General features: G+C 42.5%; 1 protein-coding gene across 2 annotated transcripts; it reads right to left on the bottom strand.

Annotated features, from left to right (window-relative positions):
• Positions 1–4,918: 4,918 nt before the first annotated feature.
• On the bottom strand, positions 4,919–20,900 carry grhl1 (grainyhead-like transcription factor 1). 2 transcript variants are annotated; one of them, XM_070979829.1, is made up of 16 exons: positions 20,750–20,900; positions 18,403–18,592; positions 18,056–18,129; positions 17,190–17,323; positions 16,869–17,104; positions 16,227–16,309; positions 15,757–15,910; positions 15,519–15,630; positions 15,057–15,151; positions 12,598–12,841; positions 11,552–11,679; positions 9,768–9,796; positions 9,456–9,541; positions 7,166–7,251; positions 6,792–6,856; positions 4,919–6,316 (listed from the first exon to the last, which is right to left on the bottom strand). In XM_070979829.1, exons 1-16 carry the CDS (start codon positions 20,767–20,769, stop codon positions 6,202–6,204), a joined length of 1,851 nt encoding a protein of 616 aa, XP_070835930.1. In that variant the 5' UTR covers positions 20,770–20,900; the 3' UTR covers positions 4,919–6,201. The 2 variants fall into 2 exon arrangements, with proteins under 2 accessions (XP_070835930.1, XP_070835931.1); XM_070979830.1 differs by lacking the exon at positions 20,750–20,900 and adding an exon at positions 20,453–20,622.
• Between the last annotated feature and the right edge of the window lie 1,014 nt (positions 20,901–21,914).

Raw genomic sequence — 21,914 nt, forward strand, 5'->3', positions numbered from 1 at the left:
AAAGCCAATCTGTTGCTATGAGACACCGACTCGTGTGCTGCCAGCTCGCTGTCTGTTGTCCTGGCAACATGAGGAATTGGAGGCAGGCTTGAGGGCTCCCTGGAGGAGCTCCCCTGGAGACAGTCTGAGCATGTGTCGTGCCTAATGATGAAGGCTTGGAAATCTGACATATTATTAAATAATTGACTCTGAATGATTCTTTGCCTGGTTGTCTGGCTGTGGAGAACATTTTATTCACCTGCAAAGGTTCACCGTACAGCTGACGAAGTACATGCTGTTGTGTTTTCTTTAGATTTTTCACAATCAACTTGAGTTTAGTATGTATCTCTATTTAAAACACAACTATAATGAAACTGCTTTTTATTTACTTTTTCATCCAAATTATTTTTTTTAATTCGTTACTTTAAATGTAGGACCCACAGTAAACCTTATCAACCAGCAGAGTAGATAAACTCCATATAGCAAAGATTGAGGCAGGGAATCCAACCCTGACCACTGCTGCGCAGCTACAGCGTGAAACTCTGAGCTGCTGTGCAGCCGGACGTTTCTCACAGCTGACATTTCGATTTGTCAAACTCAAGTGTAAATCCATTTAGATGTGGCGGCAAACCATCAACTAGTATTATGCGTCGAAATGCCTGCTGTGAGAGAGGTCTATAATGGCATTCATCTTGAAGGAAAGAAAATTTTCTACGTTTTCTTCTAACAATGGACATATTTACCACAGTGCCCTCCACCTCGTCTGACCTGTACCCGAGCGGAGACAGGTCTAGATTCTTTGTGAGAGCAGACCGACAGGACATGGACGACAGCAGGTGAGGATGAGACGCCTGAGCGCAGACAGGGAAACCTAAGTCAGGAAGGCAGGTGGCAGACAAGATGAGAATATTCTGAGAAAGGAACTTTTGCTTTGCTTGAGCTGTGGTCATTTAACACTCAGCAAGGCTGACAATACGATGGATACTGGTCGAAACCCTGGTGCTTAAATACTGTGCAGGCAGGTGAGCCTTGATTGCTTGATTGAGTGCACCTGTGCTCAGGAGGAGAGGGAGTTGGGCCACCCCCTGCAGTAACACAGACTCAGACTGGACAGACAGGGGAATGAAAGACAGGAGACAAAAGGAGGGGGAAAACACAGGAGCACAACAGGGAAAAGGAGAGAAGACAGCAGATCTCCTCTCAGAGGCAGCAACACTGGACTCACATTACTTATTTGATGACTCCTCCCTACAGAGTAGCAAGCGCTGAACAAACTTTCTCACTGAATCCTCTAACAAGACATACAGAAGTTCAGGAGACAAGCTTTGCTCAGCGGTATCCGCCTCCTTCTTGAGCTGAGAGATGACTGAGTCAGAGAGACGTCTTCCTACTGGAACTGAGGGTGACACATATGGCTGTCCAGCCATCAAGTCATCGTACATTTTCTCAGTCAGTTCCTTTATAAACTTCTTGATCTTGTGACTGGACATGATGTTGTCCACTTTTATGTTGGCATGTGCTTCAGGTTTCTCTTAATTTATTAAACAAGTTGTCAATTTCATTATTGAATGTCTCAAATTTTAGGGACTGATCGGTCATGTCTTCCTGGTCCAATTGCAATGCTCAGATTTTGGCTTTTGAATCTCTGGAACAGCTCTTGGTAAAAAGATTTCACCAGCTCCACCAGAGTCCTGTCTAATCGTTTAGACAGGACGAATCATGTCTGAAACCTATTTTTCAGCTCTGCCATCATTTTTTCTAACTGTTTTCAGGCAAACACCAAATAGCTGCATTTAGGAGCTGATTAGCTGCTTTCGGCAGTGTCCTCTGAAGCTGTTGTTTGTGAGTCTCTCACTGAATTAATTCTCCATTTGTAAGGAGGTCTTGATGAGTTACTTTTCTCACTTCATCTAACAACTTTTCCAACATTGTGGATCTTCAAGCCTGTACTTTTATCAGCCTGAGGTGCACTCCCGAACTTGCGCTCCAGAAGTCTTGGTGCAACAGTTTTGAGGACGGCTACAGAGATTGACCGTATGAATTCAACTGCGCCTATGTCTGAAGTCCCTGCAACTAACGTTGTCCGCTGTGCTGCAGAGATTTTGTCAAAATACTTATTTACAATATGCACAATATGCCCATGTGTTACACATCTGAGATCCAGACTGGTCTGGCACATACAGACCTGGATCTGGACCAAAGAATATCCTTACACACTGAATTCATGTAATCTGTCATAGCACTGCCAGTTCCTCAAAGTTCCACACGGTGCAAGTGTCCAGTAGACGATCATGGCTTAACTGTGTGGCTACAGAAGGTGTGTGTCATTTTCAGTGCTGGATTGAAATGACCATAGAGGCCACTTTCAATACCCACAGATTGAATCACAGAGGCACGATAAAACTCATCCTGTTACATCAGCAAGTCCACACATGGCGAGTGACTAACCTAACAGCAGGAGGGAGTTTTTTATATCGCAGAGTGGACCTGTAAGAACAAAAAATGGTTTGAATCATTTAAAGATAGACTGGAACACACTGACTCAAAGAGTGAGGACAATTCAGACTTTTTTTGTATCCCTGTTTTACTGTAATTGCAAATTTAAAAAATCTTCATGCAGCACTGCCAAAATCCAATCACATTCATTCATTTGAGTACTACTACTTAAGAAACCAGGAGGTGTATCTGGACTCCAGCCTGATACCAGACATGGAACAGCATGTATCTCCAAGGTAACTCGAGAAGGATTACAGTGCTAAGGGAAGAATGTGTTTAGTTTTCTCAAAGTTTGAAACTAGAGCTGCAACTAGAGCTGCACTTGGGATGTTTGAACAGCATCAAAGTAGGTCACTTGTGGTCTGGTCTGCCAAGGGTAGACTATACTGTCATAAGAGCGTGCAATTTGACAGAGCAGAACCTGAAGTGGAGCAGCATTTAACCCCAGAAAAGGGAGAGATGTCAAGATCTCGACAGCAGTGACATTAAATACGAGTCATGTGTTTTTATTGAAAATACTGAAGCACCAACAAAAAGAGTCAGATGTGGATATCATGTAACGCCATCAAGACTGCAGAGACAGTGCAAAAACATTTGTACTCATGGAAAACATGGTAAATAGCCGGCAGTGTGAACGATGAATCAGTTTCATCTGACTCCAGTGTTCTGTAGGTACACTTATGTGTTGCAGCTCTCCTTCAGCTGTGTTACACGACACAACAGGGAACCAACTACAACCAGTTTATCAAAGCTGAATTTTCAGTGCTGGGCTGCAGTAAATTCACAGTGTCTAAGAAAGCCAGTGAATAGTGAAAGAAAAAAACATCAAAACAAGACAAAAGAAAACCTACCAGATTATGATCTCCTATCATAAAATGTTTTTTTTTTTTATTTAAAACTACTAAAAGGAAAAAAAAAACTGATTGGTCCAGACAAAAAATAAACAAGCAGACTGATTTGCAGACATCAGTAGAGCTTCAATGATGGGACAATTCTGTTCTGTAACTTCGTAATCACCATTCACTCAGCTGCAATCATTCAGTCTACCCACTTTGACCAAACTGTTAATAGGATGGAAAACAAAGACAGACCATTATGTTTGACTTGTGAGCCCGGCCAGTTTTCTGGCCTCGCTCAGAGTTGTGTAAACAGAGTAGAGAAGCTCCATCTTGACACCAACTGCGGGTTCAAACAAGGACATCTCACGAATAAACCTGAGGAAAGACCGAGGGGAATGACGGAGACAGTAAAAGAGAGACAGAGCAGATGGCCTCACTCTTTAAGGCGACAGGGCAGCATGGCAACGTTGGCGTGGCTCGCTGGTTGAATTATAACTAAGTGATTCTTCTGGCCCTTCTGTACCTGCATGCCTAAGTCTTTATGATGCTGTTTGTAACTATCATACTGCTTTCACAGCCCCATGTGCTGTAGGAGGTGACTGCACGTGTCCAACATCTGACAATTATGATTAACAAATGAAAAACACGCTGTCACTGTCACCTTATAGAGGACAGAGTGGGGGGGAATGTCAGTGTTTAGGAGATACAAGTGACCAAGCTAACAAAAATGTCCTTCAGATGTATCATAAATGATGATTCAGATAGTCTATCAGGGTCAAATATACCCTAGTAGGTTGTAGTGGACTGTGGAGGTTGTACTTTAGCACAGCTGTGCTTTGGGCTAAATGTTAACATCACCATACTAACATGTTTAAAATGACTAATAACATGCTGATATTTACCATAGTAAATAGTTAGTTTAGCATGTTAGCATACCTTATTACCTAAGCTAAGTACAGTTGAGGCTGATGGGTATTAGGTCATTTGGTCTTAAACCAAACTTTGACCTGATGATGGTGCTAAATAAAAATTTATGAAGTTGTTACAATTAAACGTGAGGGGAACTTGAAATTCAGCACAACCCATCCAGTACATGTTTCACTCAAAACCACAAATGTCAACCTCATGGTGACACGAGAGGAAAAGTCACAGGATTACCAAAGTCATCAAGATTCATCCTCTGGGGAGCATGAAGGTCTGTGTCGACATGTCACGGCAATGCATCTCATAGGTGCTGAGATGTTTCAGTCTGGACCGAAGTGGTGGACAGGCTGATTGACATTACTGTCCCAAGAGAACAGGCTGCTTCAAAATCAATAAATTTGTGGCCAGATTTCTGACAGAGCAGCCTCTCTGCACGTGTTTCCTGTCCACAGGGTGAGGGTTTGTGCCCAGACATCTGTTACCATGGACAGAAAACACTGGCACAGTTGATCCCTGCTACATCAACCACCGACAGACCTGCTACATATGACACCATTTCATACCCATAGATTACAAATCTCTTGTAAGGTGGAAAGCTTGTAATATCTCGACTGGGTTTGAAAAATAACAACATTATGAGAGCATGGGGAAGAAAAAGTCTCAGAAAACAAACAGCAACTATATTGGAGAGCCTTTATTGGGCACCTTGTGCCTCAAATCCTTGACAAAAAAAAAGAAGAAAAAAATCAATTAAAAACATGTAAATAACTTTTTGTCCCTAGACATGTAATGTTAGAATAACTTCATATAAAAAGGAAAAACACATTATATTATTAGGAATAATAGAAATTTGGATATATATGGTAAAAAACAAAAACAAAAAACAATGACCCACATCCATTCTCTTAATAAATATATACACAATAAGTACTGAGATACAAAAGGATGGATCATACTGATCCTTTTTTTCAGTGGATATATACAACATTTCCATTTTAAAAAGCCATTTTATCAGTTAGTACGTAATATATACTGTAGTTATGACAATAGAGGAGAATTTTTCTTTCTGGATGTGTCTGAACCTAAACATCATATTGCACTTCCAGAACAGCCTGCCTGGACTGAACTAGACATTCTTTGACCTATTTCATCCACATTCAGAAAACGACTCCACAGGAGAAGGGTAGCTGTGTCTTTGCACTGTTTTCAATATATTTAGTAACTATTTAACACTTACAAAAAGGCCATTTTTTAAGTTGATCTGAGGGAAAAACATCTTTTAAGCCATTTCACTCACAAACTCTTACTCTAAAAAAATACAACATTAACTGTACAATATTCTCCCCTAATTGTATGACGGTTGAAGGAGGTTTTACACACTAAATACTGCCACGCTGTTTGCTATTAATACACTGAGCCACTGGGGCTTCATCAATGATTTGACGTCTTCTTTTTGTGCGTGAAATACCCAACTTTACAGGCTGTAATCATCAGTGCTATGGCTTTAGGAAGGGAGCTGTTTCTCCTCATAAATGCAAACATATGAGAAACACTGCTGCTTGCATAGCATGAGGTATAGCAGTACCACAAACACTGCACAATGTACAAAAGTAGGCACAAATATTTGAGGTGCAACTTACTCAATACAAGATAAAGTTGTCATAACAATCAAACCTCACCTCACTTATTGATTCCTATGCACAAAAAAGGCTTAAAACTAACTGAATCAAAATGTATAACTTACATATCTAATTAACATTGTGGTGTATTAAGAGCTATGGCTTTTTCAATACCTCTTGTGGGACTTTTAAAATCTATTAATACAGCACAAAGACAACATGATTTACATTTCACATCGAGTCCATAGTGGCTGCATAGCTAGACATGTAAACCGCTGCTCCTGATGGCTCCATTTGGTTCACCCTCCATCCCGCTGCTATGGGTGATGTCATCTCCCGCCCAATCAGATTTCAGTGAGGGTGAGTTTGTACATGCCGCCCATCTCCTCCATGGTGATCTGGAAGGTGTCTTCGTTGGAGTAGTGTTTGATGATGTTGTCATCCATGTGGACTAGAATCCTGTTATAAGACAGATATGTTTATTGTAGGACAGATTTATAAGAATATGTTTACTTCTAAAAACAGATAGGAAAAGGAAGTAAGTTTATTAATTAAATAAATAAAGGGTGGTATCAATCTTCTCATCTAATTTTAGGCAAGAAATAAGCATATTTTCCAAAATATCAAACATTCCTTTTGAGATTTATTGTACTACAGCAACATTTTGCCCAAGACCTTGAACTTATCTTCAATATACAATTGCAGTCTCATGCCAATCAAGCCTGTATGGGTCTGTTCCTACAGCTCATGATTGACTGATGTGCATCACAGCAGCAGCTAATTTGATTGCTAATGCTCAATTAACGCTTAAATTCCCAACTAGATGCCTATTAATCAGCATGACGAGGACAACCACCTGAGGTGAAACAAATAGAGTATAATCTATTGATCCGGTTAACGTCGGGTTTGGTACTTCACAGACACTCATACTCACCCTTTCTTGCACTTCTTGTAGACTTTTCCAACTTTATCCAAAGGTAATTCATACTTCTCTGAAATCTGGTTGAGAAAAAACACAAATCAGTGTTAAATTTTTAGCTTTTACAGACACCTGGTTCACCCGTTACAGCTCATCATCTCTGTTGCTGTTTCTCCAGCAATTACTGTACATCATCCTGGTACTCTGTCTGTCTTCAGGCGAATTAACCAATCACCTGCCTCTTTCTGTTCTTCTATTACTCTTTGCACCATTTTCCTACATGCCTACACTTACTCTTTTCCACAGCTTTTGATCCCATTCCACAGCCAATATGAAACATGAAGTGCAATACTAGCCATTATCAGTCCAGTGAACAGAGGACAACTTACAGCTTCCACCAGGCCTTTCAGCGTGGGATTCTTCAGCATGAGTGCATCAAACACCTCCTCTGTCTCCTTGCGCACATACAGCAGGACTGCGTGGTGAAAAGAGAAAGAAGAGACAGGAATGCGTTAAAGCAAAGCACGTATGTTAATGGATTGGACACAAAAGTCACCCACGAGCCCAAAAGTGTGTATTTGGGTCAGGCTGGTTTGGTTGGCATGTGCAGGTCTGCGGCTTTACAGCATCAAACACATGCACATGTGTTTAATCCATTAGTATAACTGCAGATATGATGTGTAACTCTGCAGGCAATTTTAATAAAATACTCCTCCTGCCAGACTGCATGTGCTCTCATCCAGACTCATAGAAGTGGCGCTGGGCCCAGACAAAACACACTCATCTCACATTGTCGTAAAGAGACACACATACAAATGGAAGGACGGACCCACCTCTCATTCACTATGCTCAGCCTTCTCAAAATAGATCTCGGTCTAAATAGATTTTCTCGCATTGTTTTCCAACCTCTTGCAGGAACCTGTTGCAGGAACTTCGATATAAATACAAGAAATACTCCTTCTGCTTTCAAGAATGCTTCTATTTTAAGAAGTAGCTATGTGCAGAGGAGTTTTCACTTGTTCACATCATCTGTACAAAGAGCAGGACCAAATAGAGTGCTGTCAGGAAGACGTATTTTTGTAGGCCAACCCGGAAGTTATCTTGCCCTCTTGACAAAAGTCAATGGGATGTTTCCACTGGAATTTGGATTACTGCACAAAATAAGCTTGCAATGGGTAATCTTGGTGTTCTAGAGCATCTTTGCTAACGAGTTGATAAGTTTCTGTGTTTGGTGTCATGAATGTCCCCAATAACCTCTGTCGCCTCATTTAGCCGCTTGTTCTAGCCTTTACTTACTGATGTATTTTAGGTGATAGAACAGAACATGGAAATCTCTTAAGCTTGTGTTAACCACCTTATTTCAGGCATCTGACCAAAAACCTATTCCAAAAACTCACTGACTTTGAGTTAAGGGAAGAGGAAGCACAACGATGCTCACTCAATTCTGAATTTTAAGACTCATTAACGCAGCTCTCAATAAGAAGACGTCAGACAGTACACTATAGTACTCGTCTATATGGTGGTGTTTGGTTTCAAGACACCGCAGTTCATGTATACAGCCACAGTTGCTTCACTCATTGTGGTCTGGAGCTACAATGAATAACAGAGACAGACGTCATTTGAAGGAGGCCCTTCAGGACATGATGGGCAGTTCTCTCTGTCAGACGTCAGCACGATCCCGTCCAAACCATCACAAGGCTGGCAATTGTCTAACTGGAAAAATCCCGACAGCTGTTGTGAAAAGATTTTGAAGCGTCACCTCAAGTTTTAACTGAACTGAGCTTGGAGTAAATTTCAGGTAACACACTGGCCTTGCTGTTTGCTGAATAGTGCGCCTCAATTCAGCTTCAAGCTGCAGCGTCATTTAAAACAGGAGATTCCATCTTGTTCGGCTTGAGAGCTGTTAAAATGTAGTCATGTGTACTTGTCACCTCTCATCACAACAACAACCTTATGCTGTGACATAAGATGCGAGCAGTCCAGTGAGCCAGAGAGTGATTTCACTGACTGAAAATTTTAGAGGCCTGATGAGGCGAAAGTATTCAGTATTTCACAAATAATATGGAACTGTTTGACAAAACCTGAAAAAATGGACATTATTTTGTGTAACTGGAGTATCTGGTGGAGAAACCTCTGAAACTTCACTGCAGGCGCAATCTGTGTGAAACTGGTGTTAAAATGTCAAGTTTAAGTCCAACTCTTTAAAAGTTTCCCCCTCTGGCTATAATGCATCTTAAAGCATTTATATACATATTTTAGTATTGAAAGAAGCAAGCTGTAGGCCTGTGAATAGGATGTAGGGCAAAGGGCACAGGCTTGTTTGCATGTGTGCACGTAGTGATCGCTGGTATTTTGTTGGGTCAGTGGAGGCCTCGGGCACATGTGTGTTTTGAAAGACCCGGAATAATCACATGGCCCAGAGAGAGAGAGTGTGTATGTGTGGGTGTCTGTGGGGTGGTCTTCAGGGGCCGATCACAGCAAACATACACTCATGCACATGCATGTGTGCACACACTGATTTAGTGCCTGAGAACAGCATCATTCAAAGACCCCTGATCAGCATGTGAACAGTCAAAGCATCACACAACCGCAACACACACACACACACACACACACACACACACACACACACACACACACACACACACACACACACACACACACACACACACGTGCTACCTTTCTTTGGTTCCTCCTCTCTCGCCATCTTGTTTGGGGGCGGAACAAATTCATCATCACTGAAGGGTAATCTCTTCATGCCTGAGCTGCAGTGGACACACACACACACACACAAATCACTGCTTAAATGCTCTTAACAACCAGCTAACAGGCTATAAAATACACACAAGGACAAAGCCCACAGGCATTTCCTAGAAACAACAGCCTTGTATGGCTTTTACTGTGAAAGTGCCAAAGGTTGTTTCAGTTCAGAGCTACTAAATGGAAAGAGTGAAGAGAGCAAGTGTGAAATCAGGACATCCATTAGCTCACCTGTCCTCTCCATCTTCTGTCGGGAAAGGCTGCAGAAGAAACAGAAGTGGAGAAATTAAACCATTATTAAGATTACGTTGAATAGCTAATAGTATCACGTGCATTTGGCAACAAATATTTATGCCAATGACCTGCATTAAATATCTTTAATGTAATTTTCCTGCAATGAGAGTGCATGATTCAAATGTGCAACTTGTGCAACTGCTGCAGTTCTAATCTAAATCAACCAGGTCAAAGGAAAAGTCAATAACCCTGTCCAGAAGGTTTCTAGTGTTGACCCTTTTATTCTTCCTTTATCACCGAGAAATGAGCCTGGTCAACAGAAACCAGCCACTTGGCTGTCGAGTTTCATATGTGGAGCAAAGATTGTACAGTTAGGTCACAGAATCATTCTCAGGGGTCACAGAGTCATTTATATAACAGGAAAAATGGGTTTTTGAGATTTGACACATTGATCTGATCATTTTTTCCTGTAATAAGAAGTAGTTTGTGACCTGAAAAGTACAAAATAATAATAAGCCTCTTGGTCCTAACAGCTATTTATTACATACATACATATTTTAGCTCTGTTATTCTGCATGTTAGTTGCAAAACAAGGCAGTTTTATTTCTGTAGCACCTTTCAAACACAGGTGAAGACATATAGTTATGATGCAGTGGCACTGCAGTAATATGTTGTGAGTTGCTCTGTGGATGCTGTGTTTGCTCACACAGTAAATAAACCCTTCGACCAATTACTCATTTTAAATAATTCATGGGATCAATCCAAAATATCTTGTTTTTCTAATTCTTGGAAAGCGGGGTTTTTTTGAACCCTGTGACTGTATTGATCGCAGGCATTCCTGTCAATAGAATTCTATTCTGAGCTGGTAGGTAAAACCAAGAGTTTATCAGGAACTGATAGCACTTCAGTCAGGTTCAATGTCATCTGCAGCACCAAAAATAACCGCCTGTCCCTCCCTCAGCTTCGTTGGTAGCAAAGCAAACTTAGTGAGAGTGAGACAAAGGGACAAAGAGCTCTTTTTGGCACTTGCACTCATAATTTGACCAGCAGGGCTCACTCAAAATTCAAGTGGCATTTCTCACTGCTTTTTCCTGCAGTCATTTTTCTCATGTCACAGAGAACATGAAAAGTGCCCGAAAAGCAGAAATGACTGAATAAACTATTGCCTAGTGTGCACGCACACACACCTCTGTACGTGTCATGTGACACGTTGGTCCTGACGGGAAGATGCAAAGCTCACTGTTCAGTCACCTTGAAGAGGGCTGCTGCAAGCCAACTCTGATAAAAACCTGACAAACTGCATGCATGGATAAAGTGGGCTGTTAAACGTCTGGCACATACAGCATCTACACATCATTGACAACACTGCGGTCCTCTCTCTGTCTCTAAATCTGCCTCTTTATGTTCCTCGGACCATACGAACAAATTAAAGTGGCAGCACAAGTACTATTTTCTGAGCCACCCCGGTTTGTTTTGAGTCACCGGTAAATGATTCATCCTGTGAGTAAGCAGTCTGAAATACAGCCATCAGTATGTGGGACTCCTATCAGAGCTGGAAACGAGAACTCAGTGTTCCTGCCAACTAAGCATGCAGGTCACCTCGACCCAGCTGGCTGATGAGTGGGTGGAAGCTGAAATCAACAAACTGTTTATGGACCACCTAAGATGCCACAAAGGGTACATAAATGCAGCAAAAACAATGTTCATGGTCAGAAAAGACATACGAGACATGCTGTCCTAAACAACAGCGGTGGGTATTTAGAGTTTTGGGTCTCACTCACATGGCGCTGGAAGGAAGAGAAGTGAATGTCAGGGATGAAGAGGACAGGCTGGGTCTCGAAGTCAGTCATCATCTTGAAGATGGTCACGTCGTTGCGTTTCTGGAGGATGGGCACTTTGACATCCACAACTGGGTGGAAAAGACACAGCAGGAAGCAGTTTAATAAGCAGGACATCTTCAAAGCCTTTAGACCTGCACTAAGGCATTTTTACAGCCACTCAGGGAAGTGAAACGGGCGGTAAACACAACATTGACTTATTATCACCATATAAAGTTGTTACAGCAAACACGTTAGCAAGAAGTTGCCTATTTATAAATCCAGTAAACACTGAGCAACATTACAATTTATTTAGAGTCACATTTCTTGGCACCTGGCAAATGTAAGTCCAATATTCACTCTATTTTTAGCTCTGTTTTGGCTTCAATTGACTCCTGATGGATGTATCTGGCTCTTTAGCTGCTAAATGCTCTGTTAGAAACGTTAACTTTACTGTTTGATGCTGGGCAGATATCTTAGGGTAGTGTTTTCAGAGCTTTTTCCTCAAAGAACCCTCTAATCTGGCTGGAAACAACATTGATGTTGACAACGGTGATGTGAGTAAATCATAAAGTCGTGGGCAACAAAACCAGAATGATGAGCCGAAATGAGCTAAAATTCTCCACGGCTCCATTGGAGGGGCTGATATTTCTGTGTGGGTGCCTCACTGTGAGCGTCCACTTTCATATTACACATTGATTTGATTTAATCCTGTAAAAAATATTGATTAGTGCAGTTTTAAGACAAAAAAGACCATTATATAACTCTGATGTAGGTGTTTTAGGGTGAGATGGAGGCTGGGGGAGGAATCAAATTTTCCACAGTGTTGTCGTTTCTCAGCGCAGTTGTGTCTGAACTTGTCGAGTCAACTTTGACTGTGTTTTGTTATGAAGTGTAGCAGATTGTACTATACACTAATACACTTAAACTCAGGGATTAGCTGCAGCAGGTACAGTCGTTTCAGCCCCTGCTGGTGCATGTTACACAAGGCAAAGAGCTGAGTGACTCACAGGCCAGGCCAGGGTTGAGCTCGGCCACCTTCCCTTTCCGGCGGGACTGCTTCCTCTCCTCGTCTCGGATCTTCCTCTCTGCTCCCTTGTCACAGAAGACTTTGATCTGGCAGTAGGCGCGGTGGATGGGCTTGTTGCTGCGGTTGTTGTAGCTGTAGGTGTCGATCTGCAGGTTCAGAGGAAGACCCTTCACGCCCTTCTGAGAGGAGAAGTCTGTGCTCAGACAATTGACGGAGATGAAGATCTGTGGGAGGGAGGATGGAGGGAGAAGACAGGACAAATGAGACATAGATGATGGAAACAGTTGTGCTCAAAGCAAACAGAAAGTGTCCATCTTTGCCTGTATAAAGCTGGAGAAATTAAACATAAAAACAAGCTTTGTCCTTTACAGTTAAGAGTTACTTCAGTGATAATCTCACTTTTTAAACGTTGTTTTTAAATTATAAAGAAACTCAGGTTGTCAGTTTGCATCACAGTGAAACACTGAAGGCCCTCCTGCAGCAGATGCCTCTTTCAGTGTTCTTTGCTGCCCTCTATTGGTCACATCTAGTAATCACAGGCTCCATTGTTCCAAGTGGTGCTTGTATTGAAAACAGGTAATGATTGTGTCAACAAAACACACCATAATAACAGAGCATTTGGAAACACCTAATAGAGAGGATCCAGGGGGTAAAGCAGCAGATTTCACTGATATTTTAAATGTAATTTAAAAGCCAAAAGAAAAGGTACTGCGTGAATGTGAATGTGTTTGTGCTTTGAGGTGATGCATAAATTCAGTGTTAAAAACCCTCTGGAGTCTGCACTGAGCAGGTTTTATTTCTAGTTACATAACTTTATCTACATATCATGCAGAGACAAGCTGAGAAAAGCAGTTAAAATTGCTGATGTGGGGCTTTCATGCACCCTCTCATGTGGTTGGGAATGAGGATTTGAAATTAGGATAAAGTCTCCTGTTAACAGGCTGTATTATTGCTGCATTACATTTTCTGCCGTATTTGTGTGAATAAACATTGAAACAATTATGTTTACAACCTCAAAGAGTATCATTATAGCATCTGGAGTGGTTTTCACTGACAATTTGTACATTTTTAAAGGTGCCAAAAGTGTCATTTTCTTGTATTTTGGGTTGCTGGCAGCTTTATGCTTTGTTCAATTGGCAAAATGATGTCAGAAAAAAACATTCTGCACATGAGGTGAAAAGAGAGTTGAAAATGTGCTACACAAACAGGAACCATCAAAGGAAAATCATTGTCAGTGAAAGATGTTTTAATTAAATTGCCCCAGAGCAGGCAAACATAAGGGAGGGGCTGCCTTTTGCAAATACATATACACTGCAGAGCAATCACCCCGGGGGTGAGCCACACATGCATACTCACACCTGCTCACACGCACACATACACACACACACACACACACACACACACACACACACACACACACATCCACACATCTTCATCTGTCAATAAACAGATCGACCGGATCAATCATCACCGATGATTGATGAGATGCTCAAACAACCTGGCAGGGCGTTGCTTCCAAAAATACACACACACAGTGAAGTCATGAACACACACAAGGATGAACATCCTATGGACACAGGCCTCGGGTCATGTGACAGTTAGACCCACATCCTGGTGTGTGTGTGCAAAAGAGAAGTTTGTGCACCTGACTTTCTTCATGCTAAGCGTAGCCTACAGTTGAGCCGAGGTGCCATTTTGTCTCTTCGTGTGTTTGTCAGCCCGTCAGTCATCTGGATCATCGCCAGACAGCGACACGAGGGTCAACAACAAACACAAATATCAAGACTGGAAGACAGGAGTGGAGCTCCTCCTTTCTGTCACCTCTCCTACTTGTTGAGCAGGATTTTAATTTGTTAACTGTCCAATCTGGTCCTCGTCCCCCTCCTGCTGAGTTTCCTCATTCCTGAACTCTTTGTCTGGTGTGCAGAAATGCCTTAACAAGCAGCATCACAATAGGGGTGACAGGCTGGTTGGACCAGTCAAGAATGTATATGCACAGGGGAGGAAGAGTCACACACACACACACACACACACACACGTTTCCGTGTCTCTACGCAACAAGACTACACACACGGGAGGAGGTGACGGCATCCTCGCTCTTCTATTTAAGCACCAATTTGCTCTAACGACTGCTTTGGAGGATCACAATGAACAAAGTGGATGCTGATCACTGACAAAGGGGTGTCAACACCTGAGACCTTCATTCTGGTCTGTAGCAAAAACCACACGGCACCTCCAAGAAGGAGGAGTCCTCTATTTTTGGCTTAAGCGTGTTGATGTGAAAAGTTCAAGGCTCATATTAAGAGTTCAAGACAAGGAAGTGTATGGCAACCTCGGATCAGCAGTGATCCTGAGGGCCAAACACTGCACTAACGGCAGCTTTCATACAAGCTCGTCTAATTATGTGTGTGTGTGTAGGTGATTCTTGTATTGTCTTACTTTGGCCTCCTCATTGGTGTCCCAGGTGAAGGAGATGGCGTTATAGGAAATCTCCTCGATGTTGCCAATGGTGTTGAAGCTCTCCTTATAGTCAGCTGTGACAACGAACAAGAGTTCAGTCGGTAATTTAGTAGTAGTGAGACAAACCAGGCTAGTGTAAAAAGCCACATATGTGTAACCAGACTGCAATCAACACTCAAGAAAACTTTATTTTAATTCACAAAGTTACTGTGTGACACACTGGTTTTTTTAAAGGCTGCACAACAACACGCCTTTTCCTGTCCGTTACTGTTAAGCTACCCTTTCAACCAGCCACTTAACTGTGCAGACACAGGAGGATTAATCAACCCAATCCACCATGAAGCCGGCATGAATCATTGGAGCTTTAAAATCAACCTCCATCTGTGTCTCATATATTCTTTTTAATGCAACGGACAGTTTAAAAAATGAAAGACTTCTTACCAATGTCCAGACACCTCTGCTTGGCAGTGTGCTGTCTGGAGTGCCAGTACTTCCAGTGTTTCAGCTGGTCATCTCTGCACTTCTCCTCTCCGAACACCACCATCACCACGCTCTGGCAACGCATTAACACACACAAAACGACAACTTAACATGCTGTAATGGTATTCGACATGTGGTTACTGTCAGTAAATCCTGAACTGCTGCTTGTTTCAGGTTTCCTTATATGCTTCTCTCTTACCCTGACTTTGGTGATGGGCTGCTGCATGCCTTTGTTGTCAATCTCCCTGAGGGTGATTGGGTAAAACTGGCCCTTGTTGAGATATGTCATCGTGCCGTCACCTGTCTTCTGACGCAGAGACTTGGACGCCTCAAGGGTGTACTCGAAATTATTCCTGAAATACGGTGAGATAGTGGCAGAATTAAGCAAACATCAGGAATAACATCAAAACTGAACAACAATGCAATAACACCATTCAAAAACTTGCATTATGCGGTGTCCTTCAGTTCGCCGCCGCAGCTAAATCATGACCTAAAATCAGCGTGTTGTCAGATAACACCTGTGTGTGTGTGCAGGCTCTTGTCTTTCACATAGAGGGGGAGTCTGGTGTCTCCCCTGTGACTGCGATGAATGAGGCCATTCTGCCGTGTTGTGTCAAAAGCTGAATGGTGGTGGAAGTCTGGAGGTGGGCCGGCGGCCGCACGACTTACCCCGGCACGGTGTCAAACTGAGGGTACTCCTCAGGCGTCATGGAGGACATGCGTAACTGGAGATCCCCCGGGAAGGAAAACACCTGCAGCACACAAAGAAGACAGATAACGTGTGAAGTGAGGGTCAGCAAAAAGAGGATATTAAAGAGCTTCTTTGCTTTTAGCTGATTTTTATCCTATAATTTCTCTCTCTTCTTCCCCGACTTTGTGTGGATTTTATTAATTTGTTCTTCTCCGTCATCCTCAATTTCTTTGAGTTCAAATGGCTCTTCCATCATGTTGCTCCTGCCCACCCCCCTCCTGTACAGGGGTTTTGTTGGGTTACTCTTTTCTAAAGTAATTTCCCTCCAGGTTAAATAGAGAGAGAGGACAGAGAAAGGGCTTTGGCTATTGTAGGAGAACAGTACAGCACTTTATTGTGTTGGTGAGACAATGGCATAATAACACACTGGCCGCTATTTTGGCATGTTCAAATAAAACCAGGGAAGGCTGAGCCCACCGCTGGCTCCATGGGATCAGGTGAATATCCTATTGTCTGATGGGAGAGATCTGAGAGGAGAGGAAAGTGAAGGAGAGGAGGAGGGGGGCGGTTGCAGGGAGAGCATTAGCGGGGTTTAGAAAGAGGGGGATCGAAACACACACCTCCTGGGAACCATCCTTGAAACTCTCAGAGAAGGTGGAGTCGGGGGGCGTGCGGGACTGGGTGCTGGGGCTGAACTGGACCCCGCTGTGGTTGAGCTGGCGCTCAAAGACGCCCACATGGCTTTCGGTTTCACCGCAGTTGTTTGGGATGGTCACTGAGAAGCCGTGGCTGGGCACCTCCGTCTTGATGGGCGGGTAGTTTGGCCCGGTGGCAATGGAAACTGTGACAGTTGTGTCTGAAAGGAAAATCAGAAAACTGATGATCAGGTTTTTGGTTTTTCAGTGGCTCTCCTTTGCTTGTGTTACTGAAGGCGAACAGACCTGGTGAGGGGAACTGGTTCCTCTTGTCCTGGGCCAGCTGAAGAATATTGAAGGGCCCTTTGAGGACCTGGATCCTGTTCTCCATACCGGCTTCCTGAAGTGGAACTATGGGGTGTCCGGCCTGGATCTGGTGTCTGCAACAAAGAGAAAAAGCACATATGCTGGATTTAAAGTGTGACTGTTTCCGTAAATATCATCATAATTATGATGATATTCATCTAGTATGAAGCTCTACTGTCTCTCAGGAGTCACAACTAAAAATTCTATATTTTCACTCATATTTGACTTATTTTCAGTCATTATCTTAATAGTTTTAACTTTGGTCTGTATATGTGTTCATGTGCTTTGTGTTTTTTCTGTTGTGTTTTGTGTTTCAACGCTGCACAACCAGTTGCCCTTTGGGGACAAGTAAAGTGATTGATTAATTACTTTTAGATAACCAATACGTACACACTAATCTGGGATTCAGGTACACACCGTTTGAAAGGATCTGAACAGCTCTCAAGCTCAATCTCTTTTGAGACTTTAAAGCTTTATTGAACTTTTATGACACCTTAAGCTGTTTCTATGCATTATTTTGTGTCACTTAGTTTTGCGACGGATTGCCTCATTATATAAAGTCAGTATAGCCGTGAGAAACTTGTGTCATTACTCCAACTAAAGAACAAATCTGTTGGGTTAGATGCTAAAAACAAGGCTTTTTTGCCTTTTGTGTGCTGCATTCAGATCTCGTACACCCACGAAATTCAGAGAGAGAGAGAAAGAATTCAGAGCTTGAGCCTCTCCGTTGCCTTCATGCTGTGGTTCCCCTCTGCTGGGCTTTTATTTTTAAAGCGGGGTGGCATTAGGTGAGGGCTGCTGCTTACCTTTTGTTAGGATCCACATCACAGACCAGTGCTTCGGGCTTGCTCTGAGGTATTGTTCTCTTTTCCCTGGGCACCTGTACGGGAGTGTAAACACAGCCGCTCAGCGTCTGACCACATCACATCCAACAACCAGGGTCATCCTGCTGTCTGTATATGCAGCTAGATCAGTTACATGACGGAGGCTCTGCCTTGCAGATGTTCTTTAATGGTCATATGTCAGCATGGACAATGATCATATAGGTAAAACCTGAAAGGATTTGGTAACTAATCCCCTCTGCACGTTTGATTTAAGCCCTGCAGATCTTTTTTCCTGCGTGCTCACATGATTTTTGAGTTTTTCCTGATACCTTGTAGTAGTCGTAGAGCAGGCCGAGAGCTGCAGCGCTGTCCTCGTCTCCATTTATGCTCATCATGGCCTTGGTGGCAGCTGTCAGCGGGTTCTCCAGAAATGATTTCCAAGCTTCGTCTTCTGTGGTGAAGGAGCGACGCTGGCCGCCATAACTGGGGTCGTTCTGGAGAACCAGGACCGCACGCTTACTGCGGGAAGACGAGAGTTTCAGAAGTGACTGTGTACCAACCACTTATTAAGATGTTAACACTTTTTTGAACCTGTTTATCAGTATTTTTCAAATAAAGTCAGCTGATTAAGGCTTGACTTCAAATATGCTCTTTGGACACAACTGATATACATGTAAAAGAGTGGATACAGACTCTAGGATTAACAGACCTGTCCTCACTGACTTCACACAAGTTCACAAAACCGAGGCCTTCAATCTCGGCCTCGTTCAAAACAGACAAACAGGTTACGAGAGCGAGAGATCCACCATGGAGATGCGAGACCAGTTGTTCAGGCTTTTCGCTGATTACGCAACAAATCTCAGCCATCGAACCACCGAGGAGAAAAAGATGCTCTACAGGCTCGGCCAGTGTGATGACTCTGGTTCGGCGATCACTCATTGGCTGAGAAGGTGACCGCGAGTGACGCATCTGACCAAGCTACATTCCTGTGTTTGATAAGTGTCATGCTACTGTTTTCATAAGAGAACCTGTTTGTGAAAAATAGGTCCTTGCACGCAGTCATCACCTGATTCTTTCTCCTTCCTCTTCCATCTCGTGAGGCCTTGAGAGTCATAGCTTTACAAACACGACTGAGTTGGACCAGTAAGAACGCACCGGCTTGTATTTTCATGCGTCCCACCTGCTTGTCGTCATCTAAATCTCACTGAACACAGATAAAAGCCTTAAATTTAAAAAGAAATGAAATTCCTCTGAATTTCCTCTTCTTGTTTCTTCGACGTGTTACGCCTTGACCAGAACAAAGTAGAGTCAAGCTCTTGTTATTAAAGTTTCATGTAGCTCATTAGCTTTCCTCGTCAAACTTTGGAAACTACACACCCCTACCACACGTCTTCAATCATCCTGCCACCAAATCCATCTGCTGATTTTCTGCCACAACAAAGCAATTATGATAAAGTGTAAACGGACTGGTTCGGTTTCCACGTTGAGTATCTACAACAAATACAGCTTTTTTCCTCTCAATGGTCAAAGCAAAGTGATAATTAGTAATCCTATATCTAATTGTACTGTTCATAAAAGGCAACCTGATAAGATCCTTTATTTGCCAGCCATAACACTGTGAGGAAATGTAATCCATTACTAAAACAACAGCAAAAAGAGTTGGTTTTTCAGAGATTAAAATTAGATTTCACTTGTCGGGAATAAAGCATTTGCAGCATGAAGCCACAGACGTGTCACTTTTTAATGCACTATATATATTAAAAAAAATAATAATAAAATTCTCTTATAGAAGCAAGCATCCAGTCTTTTATTTCTGACATAAAACATTTGAGCTGCTTAAGCAAATATATATATATATAACCTCATATAGCCCTGTGCTTGCTTACATTGTCTGTGTAAGTAGACGGGCCAACGCCTAAAAGGTGTACAATTTCACTCCCCTCAAAAGTCTCCTTGTCGTTTGCCCTCAAAAACATACAGAATATAGGCTGAGCACTTCCAGCAGCATGAAAAACACTCATCTTTATTTTACAGCTTTCAGTGAAGCTGCTGATCAAAACTCTCAGTCGGACATAAAAGCCATCAGCGGAGGCAGCTTCCTCCAGCTGACAGCTCCTCGCCGAGCTCCGTGTTTATTCCTGAACAAACATCATTAAGAATAACCCGCAGAACTGTTGGAGCTTAAAGCAAAATCAAACACTAAACCGCCCCATCGCCATCACGGGACAGTTTTCATTCTAACAGGCGCCTCGGCTCGCACGACAGGTGGAGATACACCTGTACAGGCTGGAACATGACAGGTGAACTGAGCGGAGTCACACCATGGGAAACTATGTGATCCACGTTCCCGCCTGGCAGCCACTCTCAGAGTAAACTTACCCTTAAAAAAGAAGCCATAATGATCCAAAGATAATGCTGCAAATGCTAGACAAATATCAGAGAGATTTTCTTTTCTTTTTTTTTTTTCTTTTGCTAAATATTAGGCAGCAGCTGCAGGTCAGAGGTGGACCACAGTGGACTGTTATAGATCCGTCTTTGCCATGAACTCAAAAAGGGGAAAAAAGGATGCAAAAATAATGTAAAAATCCACAATATATTTAGAGTCACTATTACAAGCTTATAGAGTAAACCTGCCCCACTTGTGTAGGCTAAAGGTGGAGAGTCAGGGCAACTTACTTGTCATGCTCCTGTGACATCTCGGTCGGTCGAACTGGACTTTCTAGTTGGTACTGAAAATCCGATCCGTCTTCTTTATCGTGGTGGAAACCTGCGCCGCTAACGCTGGATGAGGGCCGCGGCAACAAACAAGGTGTCCCCTACTGAGAGAACGGGTTTTGTCGGCTTTTCTCGCTTTTTGGGGGCAATGCTGAGAAATTGAGGCCGGTTTTACCTGTGACAGGACCGCGGATTGGATTACAGGTGGACGGCAGGGGCGGGGCCACGCTGTCAATTACCCTCTTAGAGGTTGTGATTGGCTCACCTGGTGGCTGTGGAGAGACGCATGGTGAACCAGTGGATGAACAGGGTTTAACAGCTGTGATTTTATCATGTTGGGTTTGTTATTGTGGCAAAAAAATGGATATGCAGATATGTAATTCTTTGGAAGAAAAAGGGGGTTGAAGGTAAAAAAAAAAAAAAAAAAAAGGTGATAAGAGAATAACAAGGATAAAACACAGAAGGATAAAAAAAAAGAAAAGAAAATAAGGATGCACCAGGATAGGAAACGAATCACAACTAATACATTTACATAGTCCAGCATTTTGGGGGCGAATTTTAGAACTGGAGGAGTAAGATAGACTTTGACCATTAATATGTTAAATAACAATAGTCTGCATTCAGTGATATGTATGTATGAACAGATGACTTCCCTCCAATGAGAAACAAATTAAAAAGACTGATCGGTATCTTCAGATATCAAGTCCTGATCTAATAACAGTGTTTTCTTTTCCCCAAATGTAAAATCTGTGAAATCATTGAAATCATTTTTATCGAACTTGACTGGAGGCCAAAACACCAAAATGACTCAGTTTGTTCTGGCACTGACAGAAACTGTTTAGGTTCTGTCAATCATCAGATGCCCACTGAAACAGGTTTTACTTGCTGTCAGCGTCCCTCCCGTTCACACTGGCCATTATGAAATGCCTTTCTGACATGATTCCAATGTAAAAGGTAAGAAACAAAATCTTGCTTCTGTGCAGCAGAAACGGACTGTAAATATAATCCAAAGCTAAAATGAGCTCTCAGCAGGTTGACTTACGGAGAAATCAAGTGACTGATTGTGTCGTTTGAACCCATCCTTTAATGTGGATTTGCTATGTGATGACCGAAACTCAATCTGGTT

The sequence above is a fragment of the Chaetodon trifascialis genome, chromosome 14, assembly GCF_039877785.1.
Source record: "Chaetodon trifascialis isolate fChaTrf1 chromosome 14, fChaTrf1.hap1, whole genome shotgun sequence".
NCBI lineage: Eukaryota > Metazoa > Chordata > Actinopteri > Chaetodontiformes > Chaetodontidae > Chaetodon > Chaetodon trifascialis.